The sequence below is a fragment of the Anoplophora glabripennis genome, unplaced genomic scaffold, assembly GCF_000390285.2.
Source record: "Anoplophora glabripennis isolate ALB-LARVAE unplaced genomic scaffold, Agla_2.0 scaffold330, whole genome shotgun sequence".
Lineage (NCBI taxonomy): Eukaryota > Metazoa > Arthropoda > Insecta > Coleoptera > Cerambycidae > Anoplophora > Anoplophora glabripennis.
The window spans coordinates 15,047-37,410 of record NW_019416430.1 but is presented as its reverse complement, the minus strand read 5'-3'; the positions used below and the strand labels follow the sequence as shown (position 1 = coordinate 37,410).

The window sequence follows — 22,364 nt, the reverse complement described above, 5'->3', positions numbered from 1 at the left end:
TATTTTGTTTTGTTTTATTTTTGTTTTGTTTTGCTTTATTTTATTTGTTTTATTGTTTTGTTTATTTTTGTATTTTATTTTATTTTGTTTTGTTTGTTTTTATCTTATTTAGTTTTATTTTAATTTGTTTGTTTTTATTTTCTTTTGTGTTATTTTATTTTTTTCAGAAGATAATAATAATTTTGATCGTTGTTGTTGCAGTGGAATGGCCTCTGCTTTTTTCTTCGTCGGCGAAACCCCTCTGGGCGGCTACTGTGTAGTGGTTGATTTTGGGTTTTGTTAAAATAAAACGCAGAATTATCAACACTCGATTCAAGCAACTTCATGCTAGATCAAGCTTTACAAAAAGAATTCGCAACTACGCAAAGTCAAATCACCGTTTACGATTCAATATTACAACGAAAAATTCCACGTTGCAAACAAGTCATTTTCAAAATACCTCTCTGGGGCCGCTAATCTTATCTTATCCTGCTAGACCCTTTACTTAAAATAAAATAAATTTGTTGTTCTAGGTATCTTTTTTTACTGGAAAAGCTTAAAATTATAAGTACATTTTCACTAAGTAGAATTCATTGTCAATAGGTAACTTATGTAATGTAATGTTCTCAAATATAATGATTTTCGAAGCATTTATTCCTTACTATGGGAACAATTTTTTATGAGATCGCACTAAATTCTTAATATCCGATAACTTCAAAACCAACTGCGGTAATTAAGTCCATTGAAAGTAGATTTTGAAATTATGAAGATTTACTAATATTCTTTATTTAAATCCGGCCACTCGCCTTTAGCACTGTGGATTGCCTAACTGATCTAGAGATCTGCGAGTCCGATTCGCGAGATAATTTTAGTTTCACCCTTTTGCTAGACTTTGTTCTGGCTATTTTACATAAACCGCTGTAGTTGTAGAGATCAACATACTTAATAGGTAAAAATAGTAATGCCCAAATATACGCTTCACCTTATAAAAGCTCATATTTGAAAACGAAGTTTTATCAAATTTGATTATTTTATGTTTTATTCATTTAGTTTATTCTGTTGAAATATAGAGAAATTTACACTTTTGATCATTGTGTCTCAAGCGTTCACTGTGGGAATAACAATGTGGCAGTTGCTGACATACCACAACTTATCAACATCAACCATGAATTTAAAACAAAATCAGTTTCCAAAAATTGGAAATTAAAAAAAATGGTAACAATCATTATAAGCTTTGACATTTGCTGGAAATCATATTTTCCGAATATGAGCATTTTCCAAGTACAAGTTACTATTACTTGGAAGACTTCGAAGTTTCACTCCAGATAGCTTAAAAAATCAACACAATCACTAAATACTGAAATCTTGTGTGTACTATAGACTTTGTAATGTAAGTACATACAGGGTGGCCCGGTACTTGATACAAAAAAGTCGAATACAAATAGATGAGGTCAAAATAATATCAGTTCTTCATATATATTTTTTTTCATACGGGCCTTCGAGTTGCGGACCCTTAAAAGTGAAAATTAAAAATTTATTTTTATTTATAGTCTCTAAACTATTAACATGATGCAAATTTAGTGATCTGTAACACATGCGTATAGCTTGCTTTTGATGTTGTAAGTGAAACTTCATTGTGTCCAGTATGTCACGGACGGACTATGCCCAATGGTTAACGACCCAGAATTTTTACATAGATGACGGTCGCAATCTGCTTGTATCAAAAATAACTTTCCTGAGGAATTTATCAACGATAATATCCTCTTGGTTCAACTCGGTAAAATTAACGATTTAGGAAATATTTATGATTTTATGTCACAGTGCACATCGGGCGACGCCTCCACCATTTTTTGTTTTTAATTTTTAATGGGATATAACTGCTATTTTAGAACCGTACATATTTTTAAAATCTTCCTGTCTGCTAGTGTAGAAAAACAAAACAAGAATAAGCTAAAGTATCAATATCAAGTTTCAATATGGATACCTTCGACCTTCGCACACTTCCTAAGTCTACTAATGTTATTTGTTTGTACACGAAAAAACATTTCTGTGGTAATAATTTAATAGGTCGTTAAATTTTTTGAGTAACGTCTGAATAGACGTCGATATTTGGAGTTTTTGCAAAATAATTAGCAGCCACTATTAAACGATGTTCCATTAGACACCCGAAGAAACGTTTGGTTCTTGCACGATGGGGCTCCTCCCCATTTCAATATTCAAGTACGAAATTATTTATCCATTGTATTTAATAATAAATTGATTGATTGGGAGAGGAGGCCCAATTTCATGGCCAGCACGTTCTCCAGACTTTAACCCAATGGACTTCTTCCCGTCGGGATACCTGAAAAGTTTAGAGTATTTAGTGTGTAGTGTAGTTTAGTTATATGTAATCCAAGTACAGTCAAGTGATGAATTGCTAGAAAGAATTAATTTACATTGTGATAATATTAGACATACCCCAGAAATGCATTTTTGTGTACAAACAAATAACATTCGTAGACTTAGGAAGTGTGTGGAGGTAGAAGATGAACATATTGAAAATGTATTTTGATAGTTTTCTTTCTTTTAAATTATTCTTTTAATTTACTTAAAATTATTCTGGTTTTTTTTCCATTTTGTGTTAAGTGTAACTTGTGTTTGTCATATTTTGTTAATGAAAATTACATCAGCTGGCAGTAAGATTTTCTAGGCTCTTATTTTAAAAATATAAAAACAAAAATTGACATAAAATCTCAAATATTTCCTAATAGACCGGGAGATATTAGACTGAAGTTCGACGACGTCTTTCTCGTTTATGCCTCTAAGAGTACTGAAAGGTTACCGAGAGACAAGTAAAATAAACTAAATTTAAAAGATGGGCTGAAAGATTCAATTTTCCTTTTCAAAAAAATAATGTGTACAGCGACATATTTCTCACTTATGCCATGTTCGTAAGTTGAAGAGAAGTATCGATTTCATCACAAAATTTTTTTGACATGCGTCGCAAGGGACCTAAAAATGGAAAACTTTGTAAGAAAATGAGAAAAACATCTTTATTTGTCTACCAATTTCCCATTAATGCCAATTAGAAATATGACATTATTATTTCCGAAAAGCTCATAAAAAACATTGGCATAAGTCCTACTAAGGACTAAAGAAAATAGGGCTTTGGAAAAGCTGCGGAAAATTTTTCGTTTTGATCAACGTTTTTCTCGTGAATAAATTAAAGCTTATTGCATAGAAAAAAGTGAAAGTATTCATTTTTTTAAAGGGCAAGTCCCTGGTGAGGACTATATGCTAAAAATTTTTTAAAAAGTTGTAGAAAAATTCATTAAAATTATTACGTCTTTCTCGCTTATGCCATTTTGCATGCACGTAGGAAACTACATTATAAAGTCATATAAATGTAGGCATAAGTCCACATTGGATTTTCATGTTGTAAATTAATTTGAATTTTAATACGTCAAACAAATATACGTCGACAAAGTAGAAAAATAATAGAAAATTGACACAATTTTCTCGTTTATGCCGTTTCGTACACGAGTATAAAATATTATTAAAAGCTGTTTTCAAGAGTGGCATGAATGCCACATGGTACCGTCGTATGTAAATATTTTAAAAAGTTTAATTTATCGACTGCGCAATTTTCGAAATACTTATACTTACTTAGCGTATTTTTAATTTTATAATATAAGTAATTCATATATTTAATGAAAGTTAATAATAAACTATTTCGGCATAAGTCCCCACATATTAGAAATGAGTTTTAATAATTTTTTGAGTCATGATCAGAAAAAGAAAAATTGCCACAAATTTCTCGTTTGTACCTATTCGTAAATGAGTAGAGTATTTTATCACCACGATAGACCATACGTATTTATGAACAATATATTTAAATTTTAAACATTAAAAATATTATATAATTTGAATTAACCGCTACAGTGCAAGGATGATCTACTTGAATTGACCCGACTAAGGTAGAAGAAGAAGAAGAAGAAGAAGAAGAAGAAGAAGAAGAAGAAGAAGAAGAAGAAGAAGAAAGAATTAAGCTGGAATATATAGAGAAGAAACTGATTTATAACTGATTTAATATCATGTATATTAAATTTTGTTTTTTTGTTTTTGGTATTTTGTACATTAATTACTTAATTTGTACTTTTATACATTTTATTTTTTATTAAAAGATTTATTTAATAGTAATTGAATTAAAAAACTCCTGTCAACTCAATTGTCAGAATGCTTCCTCAAAGACTTTGAATTACTAATTTTTAATTATAATTAACACAAACAATAACACTTAAAATAATACAAATTTTTATTAACTTAAAATTAAAGCATATCAAAAATATAAGTTTTTTCGGTTTTATGATTTTTCACATTTTCAAACAAACAGTTTTATCTTCAGCTCTTGATAAACGAAAATATATTTTAACGGATCAAAATAAAGGCCTTACTACCAGCTTTATTATAAGTTATTAAGAATTATCGTAATAAAAAATAACATGTCGAAAAATCAAACTAAACCCAATACAAAGCTTTCTCTTTTTCATGTAATTTTTTTTATTTTAAATTTTTTATTCCCTTTTATAGTTAGAAATATTCATTTTTTATATAGATATCTTCTCCGACACTTGCATTATTTATGATACATTTTTAAATTAATTCAAGTATACCGAAAATTGCGCAGGTGAGGAAATAACCGCAATTTGTTATTCTTGACAACTTTTTAAAAAAATTTACATACGACGGTACCTTGTGGCATTTATGCCACTCTTGAAAGTGGTTTTTACTAATATTTTCTACTCGTGTACGAAACGGCATAAACGAGAAAATTGTGGCAATTTTCTATTATTTTTCTACTTTGTCGACCTGACTCGTATTAAAATTCAAATTAATTTGCAACATGAAAATCCAATGTGGACTTATGCCTACATTTATATGACTTTATAATGTAGTTTCCTACGTGCATGCAAAATGGCATAAGCGAGAAAGACTTAAAAATTTTCATGAATTTTCCTACAACTTTGGGACTTATGCCTTCATATTGGACCCATAGAGGAGTGATGCCTACTTGACACAGTACATTATTTATAGTAAGTTTCATAAATTTTCAACGACATAAATGAGAAAGTTAGGTATAGAATGAAAATAAAAATTTTCCGAAGCTTTTCCAAAGCTCTATTTTCTTTAGTCCTTAGTAGGACTTCTGCCAATGTTTTTATGAGCTTTTCGAATGTAATAATGTCATATTTCTAATTGGCATTAATGAGAAATTGGTAGACAAATAAAGATATGTTTCACATTTTCTTACAAAGTTTTCCATTTTTAGGTCACTTATGCCAAAAAAATTTTGTGATAAAATCGATACTTCTTTTCAACTTACGAACATGGCATAAGTGAGAAATACGTCGCTGTACACATTATTTTTTTGAAAAGAAAAATTGAATTTTCACAAAGGTGTCCCGCAGTCCATTTTTTAAATTTAGTTTATTGTACTTGTCTCTCTGTTACCTTTCAGTACTCTCAGAGGCATAAACGAGAAAGACGTCGTCGAACTTCAGTCTAATATCTCCCGGTCTTTAAACTGTTAATTTTACCAAGTTGAACGAAGTGGGTATTATCGTTGACAAATTCTTCACGAAACTTATTTTTGACACAGGCCGATTGTGATCTATGCAAAAATTCTGGGTGGTTAACCACTAGGCATAGTCCGTCTCTGGCGTTCTGGGCATAATGAAGTTTCACTTACAACATCAAAAACAAACTGGACGCATGTGTTAACGATCACCAAATTTGCATCATGATGTTAATAGTTTAGAGACTGTAAATAAAAACAACTTTTTTATTTTCACCTTTGAGGGCCCGTAACTTGTTACCAAAGGCTCGTATGAAAAAAATTTATATGAAGAAATGATATTATTTTGACCTCATCTATTTTGTATCAAGTACCGGAACACCCTGTATAGTCACTTTGACTTATATAGACTTCCTGATTTAGCGTTACCAGGTACTGCTATTTTTTGTCTTATGATCATATTCGCATTAGTAAACTGAGTTCGGCTCTGTTAAGAGCCTCGTGTTCCTGAACTCTATGACCATTGTTTCGCTGACGCAATGGACGGTATATTTATAAGTATTCATATTATTATACAGGGTGTTTCAGGATTATATGGAAAAATTTTAAATACGAATTGGGAATCGGAAAATAAGAAAAAAACGTTTCTATGGATGTATGTCCGGAAACGATTCGTTAAGGAGTTACGGCCGTTTAAAAATGGAGGTCAAAATCGGTGTTTTAAATTTTTTTCTCAAATTTGAAAACAGATAAAATCCTGAATTTTGGTACAGATGTTATACTGATCCAGGCCCATCTAACCAGTATTTTTTCGTTAAAATAATCTTATTTGGAACGGGTGAAATCAACAACACTGTGTATATTTTTCATGAAAACATTTGACTCGTTAGGATTTCAATTGTTGCAATACATCTTTTGGAGAGACAGATTAATTTAGAAACTTTTTCATCTCTTTCATCTTTATGATGAAATAAGTAGTTTTTGAGTAAAAAAATAAAATAAAATTTTTGTTTGTATTTCAACGACTAATCTAACTGGGTGCCTATATCTAAATAATAAGAATGCAAGACGTAACATGAAATAAGTTCAATTTATTATAATTCTTTATTACAATCAGGTAGTAGGTCTCGATAGATATAAATTCAGGATTTTATCTGTTTTCAAATTTGAGAAAAATATTTAAAACTCGACCTCCAATTTTAAACGGCCGTAATTCCTTAACGAACCGTTTCCGGACATACGTCCATAGGAACTTTTTTTCTTATTTTCCGATTCCCAATTTGTATTTAAAATTTTTGCATATAATCCTGAAACACCCTGTATATGATGATTTAAAAGAAAAGAGAAATAGTAGTTATGTTGGAAGCGTGTTTTTGTGCACTAGTGTAAGTTGATAAATATGGTAAAAAACAAGGGGTAAACCATTTATTATAAATATGATCAAAGATTTAATGAAAAAGGATCTAGTTTAAAACTAATTTTTTTGGTCATAATTTTTTCAGACAATAAACCCTTTATAGCCATTTTAGCATATTCCAGTATATTTTACAAGGGAAATTAATTGAAATACTAGTAATTCATTTTGTCGATAGTTGCTTTGTTTCCAATGTACAGGATATAGGTAAAAAAATAAACTTAGTGCTATTCACATCTCGGAAACCTGTAAAGCGATTGTTTCCTAATTTTACTAGAATGACTTAAATTTTTTGTGAATTTACAAAATAAAAAATTATAATAAAAGTTGACGGTTCGAAAATAATATTTAGGTATTTTTTAAATAAATAGATTTTCCCTACATACAGAACGCATTTTTTTATCTGTTGCTGTATTGTGTGACGAGTTGTTTTATTCAATCTGTCAGTGGCAAACAACGCTTGGGTGAGCAAAGCCGAAGTCTGCTGGTTTATGGATGACTTTCCTAAACTTGTGAGAAGAGCTGGCACAATCCCAACACTTTCAATCAAGCCTAAATAATGATCTAACTCCTATTTTCCTCATTTATTGGAATTATTTACTTTTTTTACTAAAGATAGGTGGATATCAACTGTATCAGTAAATTGAATACGTTACCTAACTTTTCATTGAATTCAGTTGTAAAGATAAAGTATGCATGCAAAAAACTGTTTCATACGTTTAATCTTATTACATTTAGAATTAATAAATAATATAAAATTGAATTTTATTTAGAGATTGAATTTTCTAAACTTATTATCTTTTGAAAGTTTATCAACAGTGCTTTTTTAGTTTTTTACTTAGCCGTTTTTTTTGTCATCAGAATTTTGGATAAGGCAATTGGATTAAATTAAATTAAAACAATCCTTGACTTCTCTGAAACAATATTGATGACCTTCATTAATATTTAAACTTATTATCAAATTGAAATGAATTTTCTTCTCACATTCACCAATATATCTTAAAAGATACAAGATTAAATTAGGAAATGTTGCCTAATTTAATCACGAATGTCGAAGATAACTAGCTTTTTCGTTTTGATACAAATGATACTCGAAATCCACGTAGATACATAGATCAAATAAAATTTTTATGGTTGTAACATATAGCAAAAGTTGAATAAATTATAAGGTACATAAAAATAAAACATTATTACATATAAAATTGTCTTAAATTTTTGAAATTAACTTAATTCTTTTTAAAACTATATAATTTATCTTAATGCAGAAAAATACGTTTCTGTATTACCATGATTAGTAAGCTTTATCACCAGAGATATAGATGTTGAAACTTAACCGATAGTTTTGCAGTCACTTAAAATTCCGTAGAGTATGCTACAGAAATCTATGAGCTAACACATTGAGATGTACCCTAGATAAATCAGGAGAGGGCGCCTAGTTTAACAGAAAGTTATTTACCAAAAGTCCGAAGTATACACCGAAGATACTCTTTTACGTCAGGATGTTCCGATCGTAAACTTATATAGCTTCTACAAACTTCTCTACTTGGCGCTTTACATTCCGGCCAAAGATTAACCCAACCGTTTAACATAATGGAACCAGGCACTACTCCAACGGACTTCTACTTATGCATTCTTTAGTCGATAGGATGTATAAACATTACCTAGTAGCAACGTAAACAGCAAATAAATTGTTACATTCTGTATATCATTCTCGAATAATGTCAACCTTTAAACGAGTCAGAAAAATTCGTGAACAAATCTTGACCGGAAATGATGTCCAGTCCAGATGAATTTGTGCCTCAACATAACTAATGTCAGGAAATTTCTTACTGGAAATGTGTATGCATTTTATTTATTTATTTATTAATTTATTAATTTATTTATTTATTTATTTATTTGAAATACAGCTGCCCAAATAGTTACAAATCCAATTAAATGAAAAACAGATTAGTTACATATACATATATAATTTTTATTTTCATTACCTACATTTAGAAACATTTTTTTTTTATTTTAATGCTTACGTAACGTACACACGCATATTGTTTCTTATAAATCATAATCAAACAAAGAATTTATTAAAATTTATCGATATAACCTTTGTTTTCATAAGTCACCGCCACAAATAAGGTAGAGTAAAACTATATTTTTTCCAATAGTAGCAGGTTGTTTTTTTTTTCAAATTTCAATCACTACTAACAATTTTTTTTAGGCGCTACAGAGAGAATACAACATTAAACTAATAGAATGGAGCTTATTGTCTTCGTTGAAAATTCATATAATCAAAAACGTTATATGTTTTTAACATTTCTACGTCACTTCTACCATTGTGTTCTCATTAAACGAACCAGAAAATGAAAGCAATCAAATATTTAATAGATTTTATATATTCTATCGTAATATACAGGGTGTCCGGAAATGATGAGCAAAAAATTCAGGGGATAATTCTAGACCGAAAATAAATGCTACCTCTTTCTATAACATTTTTTCCAAAACTGATTATTAACGGAGTTACAGAGTGTTAAAGTTAAATTTTATTTGCAGTTTTTTTGCAATACCTTTTGCCACACTCATAATATTTTGACGAAATATCGTATATGGGGGTTTTTCGTGATGAGGATTATAAATTTGCCCACCGTTTTTTTGCATTTTGTAGAGGGCGCAACATACGAGCCTTTATTTTGATTTGAATGGTTCCAACTTTTTTGTGCTACACTTTATGCGAAATTTGACTGAATATTTTTGTTCTCCTAACCTTTTGACATAAAAAGGGTATACTTTATTTGTTTCGATAAATCTAACCGTTTTCGAGAAAAACGCTAAAATAACATTGCGTGCATGTGTTGAATACGAAAACATTTTAATTTATTTTTTACATTAAAAATAGCATGCTTTGGAAACAGGCGCTTAGTTGCCTTGGAAACAAGTTTGTGGAGAATTAGTTTTGACAGATAGTAATTTTGTACAAGTTATTTTGTAGTAATTGTTATCATAAAAATAATAATAAAAATGAACAACAATTACTCTAACGTGGAGTTGCCGGACATGCATTATTACTACGGTTTAACTGCTGGCAATGCTCTTGCACACGTTTGTATCGCGAAGCATTTCCAAATAGAAACCTACCCCAATCGCGAATGTTTAGTACTATTCATCGAAGACTGGGAGAATTTGGATCGTTCAAAACTAGAATTTTTTATCTAGGTCGACAACGGAATACTAGAACAGCAGAAGCAGAAGCTCGTACTTTGAATTCGATAGAGGATAATCCCAATGTAAGTATAAGAAAAATTGCTATTCAGGAGGGCATTCCAAAGAGCTCATGCGTACCACTACCAAAACGTGTAAGCCTTATCTGCCGTAGATCCTGCTGTTCGTGTGAATTTCTGCAATACAATTAGAATACTTATAATGGTGACCAAAATTTTGTTCGTAATATCCTTTTCACGGACGAAGCTGGATTTGGCCATGATGGCTTAATAAACCTCCACATGAGCATTTTTGGTCTGATGAGAATCCTAATTTATCAATAGAGCGTGATTATCAAAATAAGTTTTCCGTCAACGTGTGGGCCGATATTGTAGGGGATTACTTAATTGGGCCACATTTCTTTCCACAAAAACTCAATGGTGAAGTTTACTTGGATTTTTTAAGAAACCACTTACCTATTCTATTGGAAGAAAAAATGAATTAACAATTGAAAAATTGAGTTTTCAATCGCAAATAACTCAAAAAGTATTGGTTTATCATGGAACATTTTTTGTATGAAATTAGTTGCTCTATCGATTCCCGGGATTATTTTGCCAGAATTTATTTTCAACTCCTTCAAAGGGGTAGAAACCACCCCCAGGGTAAAAATATATATCAACATATGGTGTATTTTGTTTCTTGGGCTATTCCCCACCTACTGTCCAAATTTCAAACAAATCGATGCATAAGAGCGGAAATCTGAGCTAAAAACATCATAAAATGAAATATTCGTAAATTTAAGGGTTCTAATTTTTTTAGCTCATTTTAAACAATGGATTCTTATTCCTCATCTCAAAAACTATAAAATAATGTTTTGTATCATTTGAAAAAACATTTTTTTCAAACGAGAGAACAAAAAATGTAATTTTTTTTTCAAAATTATAATTTTGGGACTCAATTTTGAGGGTGTAAATGGGGTGCTGGTGAAATTTGATTATTTTTCCCTTAATTTGTTCCATTTAAGCTTTAAATCGCTTTTTTTAATTTTTTTATCTTTTTGGTATTCGGTGTATAACTGGATGTGTGGAAGTGTTTATTTAAAAAAAAATTCTGTATCTCGTGTTTAATTGTGTTTCTATTTTTTATAAAATCTAAATGAAAATCCTTCTCGCGAACGTCAGTTTTTCGGTAATATTGCAAATGCAACTAAAAATTTCCAGATTCATTTAAAGCCGTTTGACCGTGAAAATTTTAAAATTTTCACCTGCGGCGCTTTTTTTTTCTTTTTACTCAATCAATGAATATGCTTCACCTATTCTCAATGTCACGAGCCGCCACTGAATTTTTCCACTCTAAATTTGCCTCGTTTATAAAATCGTTTAAAATGGTAAATAATGTATGTGCTGTTGCTTTGAGTTCTATTGGTTTGCAGAAAAGTTGTTCTTCTACTGCTAATGAACGTTCACAAAATCGAACGTAGGCAATTAAATACGCATCTTTATTGCTATTATTGCTATCTGTTACCTCATCAAGCTGAATTGAAAATAATTTATCACGTAACTTCTGAAAAAGCTGCTCCTGTACATCCTCAGCTGTATCACTAATTCGGCGGTTAACCGTATTATTTGATAGAGGTATGGACTGAAATTGTTTGGCAAAATTTTCTCCAAGCATAGTTTCTACAATCTCAATTGCAGCTGGCAGAATTAGCTCTTCACCAATGGTATGCGGCTTTTTACATCTGGTTATTTTATATGAAATTTTATGAGGCAAGTAAAGCTTTTTCATTCACAGTCAAAGTTTTTTAAAAAATGATTTTTGTTTTTCATACCTATACCTAATTTTAATTATAATTCGAAGAATTCTCGGTATTTGTTGACATGCTCCCTATGAAGCGTTTCCAAATGCCGTTTAAGTTTGTTGGCTTTCATGCTGTCTGCTGCTAAAATTTTTGAACAAATGACGCACAGGGGCCTTTCTTCTTCATTTACTTCAGTACAGATAAACCCAAAATTTAAGTATTCTTGAGAATGACGCGATGAAAATTGTGATTGGAAATTGGGTAGCAAATACTGAGAAACGCTGCCTTATTCCTATTTATTTCTTTATCTATCTATCTATCGTTCTGACCAGTATCATAACGAGTCTGGATTTCACAAGTTCACTATTTAATTCTCGAAAGGGGGTTTATAATTATCATTATACTTTAATTAGTACGTGGGAACTTAGAAATGTTGTTTGTTCAGAGAATGAATTTCAGGCACTTACCCTCTATTGCTTACGTAGAACGTAATCCAGTAGCTGGCTATACAGGGTGACACTGAAGTTGAGAGAAACAAAAGGAAACACCAAAACCTCCAGGAAGCGTTTTAATAACAATAAACAAAACAAACAAACAAAATAACAACACAACGGCTCGAACAACATTATTATACTCCGCGGTCAAAATTATAAAGAGTGACTAAGACATAATACAAAAACACTATTACCATAATGCGTATAAAATATAAAATGATTTTTATACGGTTCAATATTATTTATCTTTATCCACAACTATTGTATAATGTACCCATTATACGTCTGTTTGCTCGACCTTATTAATACCCATTAATCACGGCAGTGATTAATGAGTCATTAATCACTACTGTCAGATGCTTCCTTGATTTAGCTATAATATTATATTGTTCTGCTACAAACAGTCGGTTTTTTAAATTTTATCGTGTAAACCACTAAATATTTTCAATTCAGTACTGTACATATAAAAAAAAAATTAAAAAAGTGAATTTTCCTAGACCAGATTCGAACCCGGGACCAGCGGTTGGAAGGGAAGGAGCATCTACACTGAGCCATCAGCGACTTCGTTTGTGCGTGTCGTATATCTGTTGCTTAACATACCATGTTTTTCGAAACATTTCATAAACTTCACCTCGTGAATAATACCCATCATTATACGCTCGTTGAATAATATACTATTGTGCCGCTCGCTACGCACATCGATAGAATCTATAATCGTCTAGAGACCGAGTTACACTGAACGTCGATCTATATTCTATCTCTGTCTTTTGTACTTGGTAGGGAATAGGGAAATGCTTTTTTAGTGGGTGTAAACGGACTTAATTTAACCCGTCCTGTGAAACGTCATAGCATAAGCGTAGACGAGGGGTCTAATTCCATGGCTATAATAAATTTATAAATTAAAAAAACACGATTGGGACGTTTTAAAATGCTGTAATAATTAAAATGGATCAAAGTGCCTGTTATAGCAAACCGTAAAAAATATTAGATGTTATGTTTTATTATCCTTTTTCATTATTTTCTATATCTTGTTGCCTTTTACGCAGACACGCCAATGGATTTTCGTTCCCGGCACGCTTCATCCCTCTTACTAGTCCAAAAGCTAGCGATGAATCACTCTCTATAATTTCGACCGTGGAGTATAATTAATTTATTTACACGCGACAGCGTACCGAGATTCAGGGAATGCGCGCTCCATAGCAAAAATTTGGAAAGACTGTCCATTATTAAATTTAGTTAACTAGCCCAAGGCTCTAAAACTAAGTCGACTGCTCAATGCGGAACATAAGGAAGAACTGCCTTCTTTTGAGATCTCTCCTGAATTCGACACTTCGCTTCGATACGCCCATTTCTTGGGTCCAGAAGTTTTTGTTTTTATCTTATTGGCGGGAACCCTGAATGTCGGGATGCTTTGGCATAGCCATGCCATGTTAATAGTTATCTAAGTAATTTTGAAACTAAACTTACAAATAACCCTAGCCTTCGTCTAGTGACTTCGCGTAGCAGTACGGGACGGATTAGTCAACCTTATTTACTCTATCCTTATAGCTTGGAAAACCCGTCAAAAAACCAGCTATTTCTTTTCCTCACAACATTCTAACAACTTATTCTTGGAATTCCTACGTTCTTTGGAATGTATTTCGCGCGTTATTTGAAATATTGAGTTTTCTCTTTATACTAGATGTTCAACACATGGCCCCGAGTGAACTTGTTAAAAAATATTGCTAAATTTCTTCGAAGGACGACGCTACCTACTTGAAAGCCATTAACATTCCGATAAATTAGTGTCGACTGAAATATTTTACTTTTTGGCCCATCCGTGCCGAGAACTAATAAATAAAGTACTACACGTCCCGGCTTTTGTTACAATTTTAAGCCGCTAAATTCGAATCCGATGTCAGAATTGCCCCAGCGAATCACCATAATTTTCTAACCTCAAAAAATGCTTAAAAATCGACAAATCAGCGTTTAAAATCCAGGTATGATTTATCAGCGGCTGAAACTAATGGTCAGATCTTTATATTATCATGTTTATTGACCCGCTGCATACGAATCCAAAGTCAGATTTGACCCCATAATGTCCCAGATCCTTCCTAATCTTAAAAAAGCTTAAAAACCCGCAAAACTAATAAATTAACTTCTATGATTCAGGTTTAACAGCGACCGAAAATCGTGGTTTAACCTATCTATTCCCGTCCATTTAACCCGCTGAATCCGAATCCGATGTCAGAATTGCCCTAACAGATTACCAGAATTTCCTAACTTGAAAAAATAGCTTAAAATCGCTAGTCCTGCATTTTAGAATGATAAGAATTACACATCCATACAAAAAATGGTGGATGATAGAGCAATTCTAGCACTGGATTCAGCGGATCAAAGTACACAAAGATACATCATAGGTCTAGTCTTTGGAAGAGACCATTTTTTTTTGTGGGTCTCTGTAATCTTTATCATTCTAAAATTCGAGAATATAAGCGATTTTAAGCTATTTTTTCAGGTTAATAAATTCTGGTGGTTTACTGGGGCAATTCTGACATCGGATTTGGATTCAGCTGGTCAAAATACACGGGAATACGTAGGTCAGACCACGATTTTCAGTCATTGTTAAGTCATACCTGAATCATAGAAGCTAATTTATACATTTTGTGAGTTTTTAAGCTTATTTAAGGTTAGTAAGGATTTGTGACCTTATGGGCCAAATCAACGGGTATACATGAGAATATAAAGATCTGACCATTAGTTTCAGCCGCTGATAAATCATACCTGGATTTTAAATGCTGATTTGCCGATTCTGAGGGTTTTTGAGGGTGCAAGCATTTGAATTAGCTTAATACCTTAACAAAGAGTAGAAAAATGTGTGAACTAATAATAAAATAAATGTATTTATGTAGATAACATACTCAGATACAAAAAAAATTAAGCAGAATATTTTTTTATTTAAAAGTTTTATGATACATCATATTTCGACATATTGATATATGAAACCACAGACAATATAGCTTATCGCTTCAGACCGCACGCTAAATGCTGGAAAGTGGCAATATAAAAATGATACAGGGTCTTGTTAGTCGGCATCCAACAATAAAATTTTGCATAGTAACTCTTCTACTCGGTAATAGGAGGCAGTTCTAGCGGTGGCTTTGTTAAAAATAGATAAATTTAATGCATTTCAACATATGGACTTCGGACCTTTTGCATTGAATGCAGAACGGACAATCAGAACCAGGGGTGTAGTGAGATTTTTTAATTATTTTTTCAATTCAACTCAACGTTTCCGAGTTATAAGACCTTATTTACTGTATCATCTCACACCCTCTTGAATCCTAAATTTATTTTCGACATACGGACTTCGTACCTTTTGTATTCAAGGCAGAACAGACAATCAGAATCAGTGTAGGGGAGATTTTGTAAATCATTTTTTCGATTAACGCACCGTTTCCGAGTTATAACCACCGTTGGTCCCGTATTTTTTTTCGACAATCAGACAAAAATGACAGGAATGAACTTTCCTTTTTAATTTAAAAAAATTTAATGATGAAAAATAAAACATAAACTGTATTATTCAAATAACAATAAAGTTCTTCAGGAACATCGGCAAATTTGGAGGAAGACTCCCGCCAACGAACACAAAAAAAAATATTATTAGAAACCTTAGGTGGCCAGAAGACAGCCCCGATCTCAGTCCCTTAGACATATTTTTGTGGGGACACTTCAACAAAATATATTATTAATGACCTCAAAATTTACAGATATAATAAGAAAAATACCGGACGAAATGTAAATTAAAGCATATTTTCAACGGCATCATCATAATTACTTGCATGTGGAAAATTTGTAAAAATTGGTAGGTATTTTAATGTTATTTAGTTAAGCAAATTTTGATAATGTCAAACGAAATAAAGGAAAACTCGTATATTTGTATTTAAAGTTTCTTTCTATCTTTAGTTATTATTAAACAAGTGGGTGTCAAAATACAAAAAAAAAACTGTACCTACAGTCCGTACTAATAACCCACCTTGTATATTAAATAAATTTATCATCATCATCAAATATTAAAAATATATATATTAGTATATTAAAATACCATTACGAATTTTGTTTATTTGGAAATATATTTTCAATACCAAAAAATTAAAATAGTAGTATTAACGAAATTATGATAACCTAACCATGATAACGCTGCAGAATATCATCTGAAACTACATAGCTATTCCTTGATTCTCTAAAACATTTTTATCAATACCTACATCATACATTTAAATAAAACAGTAACGCAAAAAATAGGCATTGATTAAAAAGTGTAGAAAATAAATCCGTAAGTACGCCTGACAACATTGCCAAACTATTGTTTATATAGTTTATAGGATACGCGTAGGAATGCGGGCCGCTGCATTTGATTCTTCCTACAATTCTGCTGCTGGTATGCTCTATCGGCAATTCAGAAATTTAAAACTGCTGTCCTATACCAGTAGCGGTCTATAGCGAAGCTATTTTCTCTATGCTGATACTTTAATAAATTCGAGTATAAAAACTACAAAAGATTATTTTTAATTTTTTTAAAATAAGTTTGATATGAAACTTACCTCAACCGAACTTTCCGGTTCATCTTTATTTTTGTTTGCTGAAAAAAGAAACAAATAATAAAATATAAAATTAAATATATTCTCTAAAATTAATAAAAAGTTTTAGTGATAAGGAAATTGTTGTATTAACTTCATATATAACATATTGTTCAATATTTTGTAAAATAGTCATATCTTGATAATAATATTTTATCCCTATTTAAAATTTGGAAGATCTAATTATGGATATCTTTTATACGGTTTTAAAATAATTAATATTTTTTATTTTATTGGATATGTGTTGATTTTGAAATGCAAAACTGATTTGCTAATTTCTAAAGGATGTTCAATAACTAATCGATCAAACGTCAACAACAGAATCTACGGAAAAAATTAAAGTAGTATTTTTAAGTTTTGCTGAAAAATTGTTTGAATTCGAAATGAAGGGGGTTGAAGCTATAAAACCTAATACTGATTGACATGGAGAGTACTAACTTGAACATGGCACAATTTCATGTAAATACAAAAACCCAATGGCATACAAGCCTTATCAACAGGATTGTTTTATAAAAATGAACGTTACACTATTAGGTACAACAGAAACAATTAAAATTAAACATTTTATAATTATAAAAAGTTTATTGACTGCAAGTCACCAAAATGCATAGTCACTGAGAAAATCGGATTTCGATTTCCTTTTGCGATAAGCCGCTCATAGTCGAGTATTTGGGGGGTTTTGTAAGTAAATTAAATATTTATTGAGCCGACTTACAAATAAAACGAGATACTTTGTGGCGAAAGGATTCCAGATAAAAAAAATAGAAGAGTTACTTTTTCTTTGCAACTGAATGGATTGTGATATGATATCAAATTTATTATTATACAGGGTTATATAACTTTCTTTGCCATATTTATAATATTAGTTACCCATATTTCCACCTATTCCAAAAGCTTGATCATTCAATATGAATAATTGTTGTAGTTCATATAATGCAATAAGTTTGGTTAACATATCTCTTCTACTTTCAGAGATATAAAATTTTCCGTTTTATTTAATTTTTTTCTGGATACTTTAACACCATACATCTCTTGATACTTCATGTTCACCTCAAACGTTTTGTTGAACTTTATGTATATACGTACTAGTGAACTTTATGTATATACGTACTAGTGAGTATATAAAAAAATTGTATATTATGTTTATAAAATACTGATTATATCTATTTATCCCATGCTGTATAAATTCCAGTCTTATTGCTTCTCAACATTCAGATTCATTTTCCCTCCTCTGTATAAATTGAATATTATCTACATATTTTAGAAAGAAACTGGTTTAATATATCAAGTAATGAAAATAATTTTCCATCACGCAAGGTCGACATTATCAAATCTTTACAAAATTTCTCCTTTGAAACAGTTTTAAGCATTCTGCAATATGCATCGTAAATTGCCTAATTTGAATTTTAATTTACAACAGCCTGTGAGAAAAACGACGAACAGAGAGGTTTTTAATTTAACTCGGGCGAAAAAAATAACTTTGCATTTCAAATGGCGAGCTGAAGGGGAAACATAAATAAGAAAAAATACTAATTGCTACTCTTCAACTCAGAAGATAAATGCGATCGTTGCTCTTCCTGATTACCACCTGACTGAAAATTCAGAACTAAAATATTGTTTTAATAATTAACATTTCTCTGTATACCACATGCTATTCATACTGAATTTAACTTTGGGCGTGTTTTACTTTATCTTAATAGTTTACCTATCATAACATATTATAAAACAAAGTCCTCCGCCGCGTCTGTCTGTCTGTCTGTCTGTCTGTCTGTCTGTTCGCGATAAACTCAAAAACTACTGCACCGATTTTCATGCTGTTTTCACCAATGGATAGGAAGGTTTTAGTATATAATTTGTTAAGTTTTTGTATACATTAACGATATTTGTTGGAGGTGTCGTGGGAGCTTTCAACGAAAACGCTGCCCAAACCCTTTGAGATCTAACAAAATAATGTATGGTGGAATTGTGTATCTTATGTAGGTCTACAGAAAAGTACTGTAATACTTTAAAAAATGGCCCTGTGACCCTGCGCCTCGCGTCCGAGCAGGGTGGAGTCCGAAAGTTTATGTAGTGTATCCATGTATGGTGGAATTGTGTATCTTATATATGCCTACAGAAAATTCCGCGATGGCATATGTCTATATGTTAAAGATAACATACTACCTATATCCATTTTAATACTTTAAAAAATTGGCAATTATAAAGCGGTAATGTAAAAGCTATTTACACAAATACGGTATTAATCCTTATCATTTTAAATAAGTTAGAAGCTTTAAGCATTGCATGTACATTATTTTACTCCTTTACACCATATAATTTAAATGAATATGTTAGGAGTAATCGCAAAAAAAATTACGGACGCGAGAATAAAATTCAAGCGCCTCGCTTCGCTTGATGCGATCGCCGACCCTCCTCCCGCACCGTCTTGCCTACTGTTTAGCTAATAAGCCGAACGATAACGCGCGCGTGATCCTTTAATAAACTGACTTGGAGCGAATGGAAGTGACGACTGACGACTATGTTTTCTTTCTGGGTGTTGTTGGAAAGTTATAATTGCGTTCGATATTTTAAGGTCACATTTTTGTTTTGATTTGTTGTCTTTAAGTAGTCGGAACATATATAGATACTTGCAAACGTACTTTGATTTCACTGAGTTATAATCATTTGTTTGTTTTTTTCTTATTGTGAATCATTTAAAACTTCATAGTTGCATTTTTGTTTCGTGTTTGTTTTCTTTAGGTAGTTAGATACCTAACTACTTATTAATTAAAATTGATTGCCCTGAAAATAGGTACTTTAATTTAATTCGTTTTGTTTTCACATTGTTGGTAGTTACCTATATTGTTTTAAATTTAAAGGTTTTGCATTTTTAGTTTTGAGTTGAAAATTAACCGAAAGCTACATCTCCTCGGAGTAACATAGGCTATTTTATATTTGCCCGTGCGAAGCGGGGGTGGGTTGCTAGTATTCTATAAATAAAGAAATATTTATATTCAGGGTGTTAGAAGTTTGACTTCCTTAATTTTAACAGACGATAGAATACAAACAAAATAAACAAAAAAACCTTATATGACATAGGTCTTAAACTCAACCTTTCCGAGAATGAAATGATCAAAATCTCCAATTTTCGACTAATTAACATAACTGCGTGCACAGAATACCATAGCATACAACTTTTATCACTTTTTTGAACTTCTTTATGCTTAATTCTAAAAAATAATTAGCGTTGTAATAAATTTAAAATTCGATAAAATTAATATCGAGCTGTGATAACGGAGCGGCGGATAACACGAGGTATTAAGCTGTCCAGCAATACGCAATTCAGTTGGTGTTGGTATCTGGAATTGGACTGTGTTGGAGTATTTTTTGCGTACCACTATTTTCTTTTCGTGGGGTGTTTTTCAGCGAATATTGAAATTATATAGAATTTGCCAATTAACAGTCATACATAAACGATTGTAATCTCTAACCGTGATGAATTTAGGATCAAATTTAGTTTTACTAATTTTAATTTACAAGCAACAAGGCAATGATCAGAATTGTTAGTTATGATATAATCAAAGAGAGTACTAGAAATGTTTGATCATATTTTTCTGTTTGAAAATAGAAAGAAAATAGTCATTGCGTTTTAGATTAAATGTGTATTAAATATTCATTTTAAAGATATATAATTTTTTTCAAATGTAAACTTCCATTTTCTAACATAATTTTGTATCAGGAAGGAAAACAACTTCCGTTTAAAGAATTTCATAGAAATTTACAGACAAAATACGTATAGTTGTAGTAGTTCTATCTTGTTATATGTAAATTAGTAATTATTAATTTTAACTTAATTTAATTTTAATGTTAAAAATGGAAGAAATAAAAAAATTTTCAAAATGGGTTTATTGTTTGTCATAAAATAGCAATCTTTCAGAAATTATAAGTTTACATTTGAATTGTCCCTGAAAATATCAATAGAACTAAAAACTACTTTATTCAAAGACAACTTTTATTCGCAACATTTCTTCCTAAATGTAACTAAAAGCTTTGTCAACTTAAATAATTTGCTCAATGAAAAGTATTTAATTCATTTTTGTCCACTCCAGAAGAATACAGTTTTTTATATTTGCAAGAATGTTACCTGTTCAAGGAAAACCTGAAGAATATTATCTATAGCTCATGGAAATTATATTTTCCTGAAATATCAAACTTCTCCCGTCCATCACTTGCATATCAGAAATATTTACGACTGGTATAAAACATTAATTAAATCTTAGATATTAAATTCTGAACGATGGTAGAACTTTTACAAAAGTTTATTGAAAACTCGTTAAAATAAATCGCCCAATAAAACTTTCTCATTAACTAAACGTAGGCTTAATTTCTTGTGTACACGGGAAGCTCCTTCAATTATGTTGATGAATGGAGAAAACATTTCATAGATGGCGCAAGAACTTTTATTCTAAATTGAAAACAATGGAGCCACTCTTGGCCGCGCTAAGTAAAAGTTTTATAGCCCAGCAATTCACTTGAGGGCTTCTAGGAAGTCCCTTATTAGCGTAAATTAATGACCGCTTTCCTATTTTGTGTATGTGTATAAATTTTCATTATTAGACTTTCTACAATGTGGATGCTCATGTGTTTCCATCCGAAAGCTGAGTGAGTAAAATTGTTTGCGAACATTTTGTCCACCGACTCATAAACACTTTTAGAGACGTTTGTTTTGATGAATCAAGTCAAGTGTTTCTTCTTCTCGCTATCTTAACAGTTGTGAACTATTGGCAGCAACTGTAATACGTGTAACTAAATCAGCAATAGTTTTCCCCGTAAAAAAGTTAAAATTAAGATATCTGAATTTTGCAAATTGCTTTTGGTTTCTGCATATTTACACTATGTGTGTACCAAATTTCAAGTGTCAGCAAAGCTTCGAACAAATTTCAAGTTTCAGATGCCGATGAATGCATAACACCTTATAGAACAAAAAGTTTTGCTATCCAGATTTTCGGCTTTAGCGTCATTATTGTATATATATAAATTCGCGTCATATATTGTATATATTGAACTATAGTTTTCGAAAGTTTTATCACTTTTTGTTTATAATTGACATTTTTACAGCAATTTGAAAAAATTAACGTTTTATACCGTTTTTTCAATCTCACGGCTTTGTTATTACAAATTTCGTAATCGGACCACCGCCATTTTGTAGCTATTTTTATTACGAACAAAATCATGTCCTAAGCATTTTTTCGTACTAAGTCATCCCGCTGAGTTATTTAAAGAAAACTACTAAAAAAAATTTTTTTTCACGATTAAATTGTTAATAACTTTTTTC

At 31.1% G+C, this 22,364-nt stretch overlaps 1 protein-coding gene across 1 annotated transcript in view; it reads right to left on the bottom strand.

Annotated features, from left to right (window-relative positions):
* The window catches only part of LOC108908428, a 74,829-nt gene that overhangs the window by 43,533 nt on the left and 8,932 nt on the right, over positions 1 to 22,364 (bottom strand). Inside the window, exon 2 of the mRNA XM_023454527.1 lies at positions 17,015 to 17,052. Within this exon, the coding sequence (XP_023310295.1) occupies positions 17,015 to 17,052 (38 nt within the window). The remainder of the gene's footprint in view (positions 1 to 17,014; positions 17,053 to 22,364) is intronic.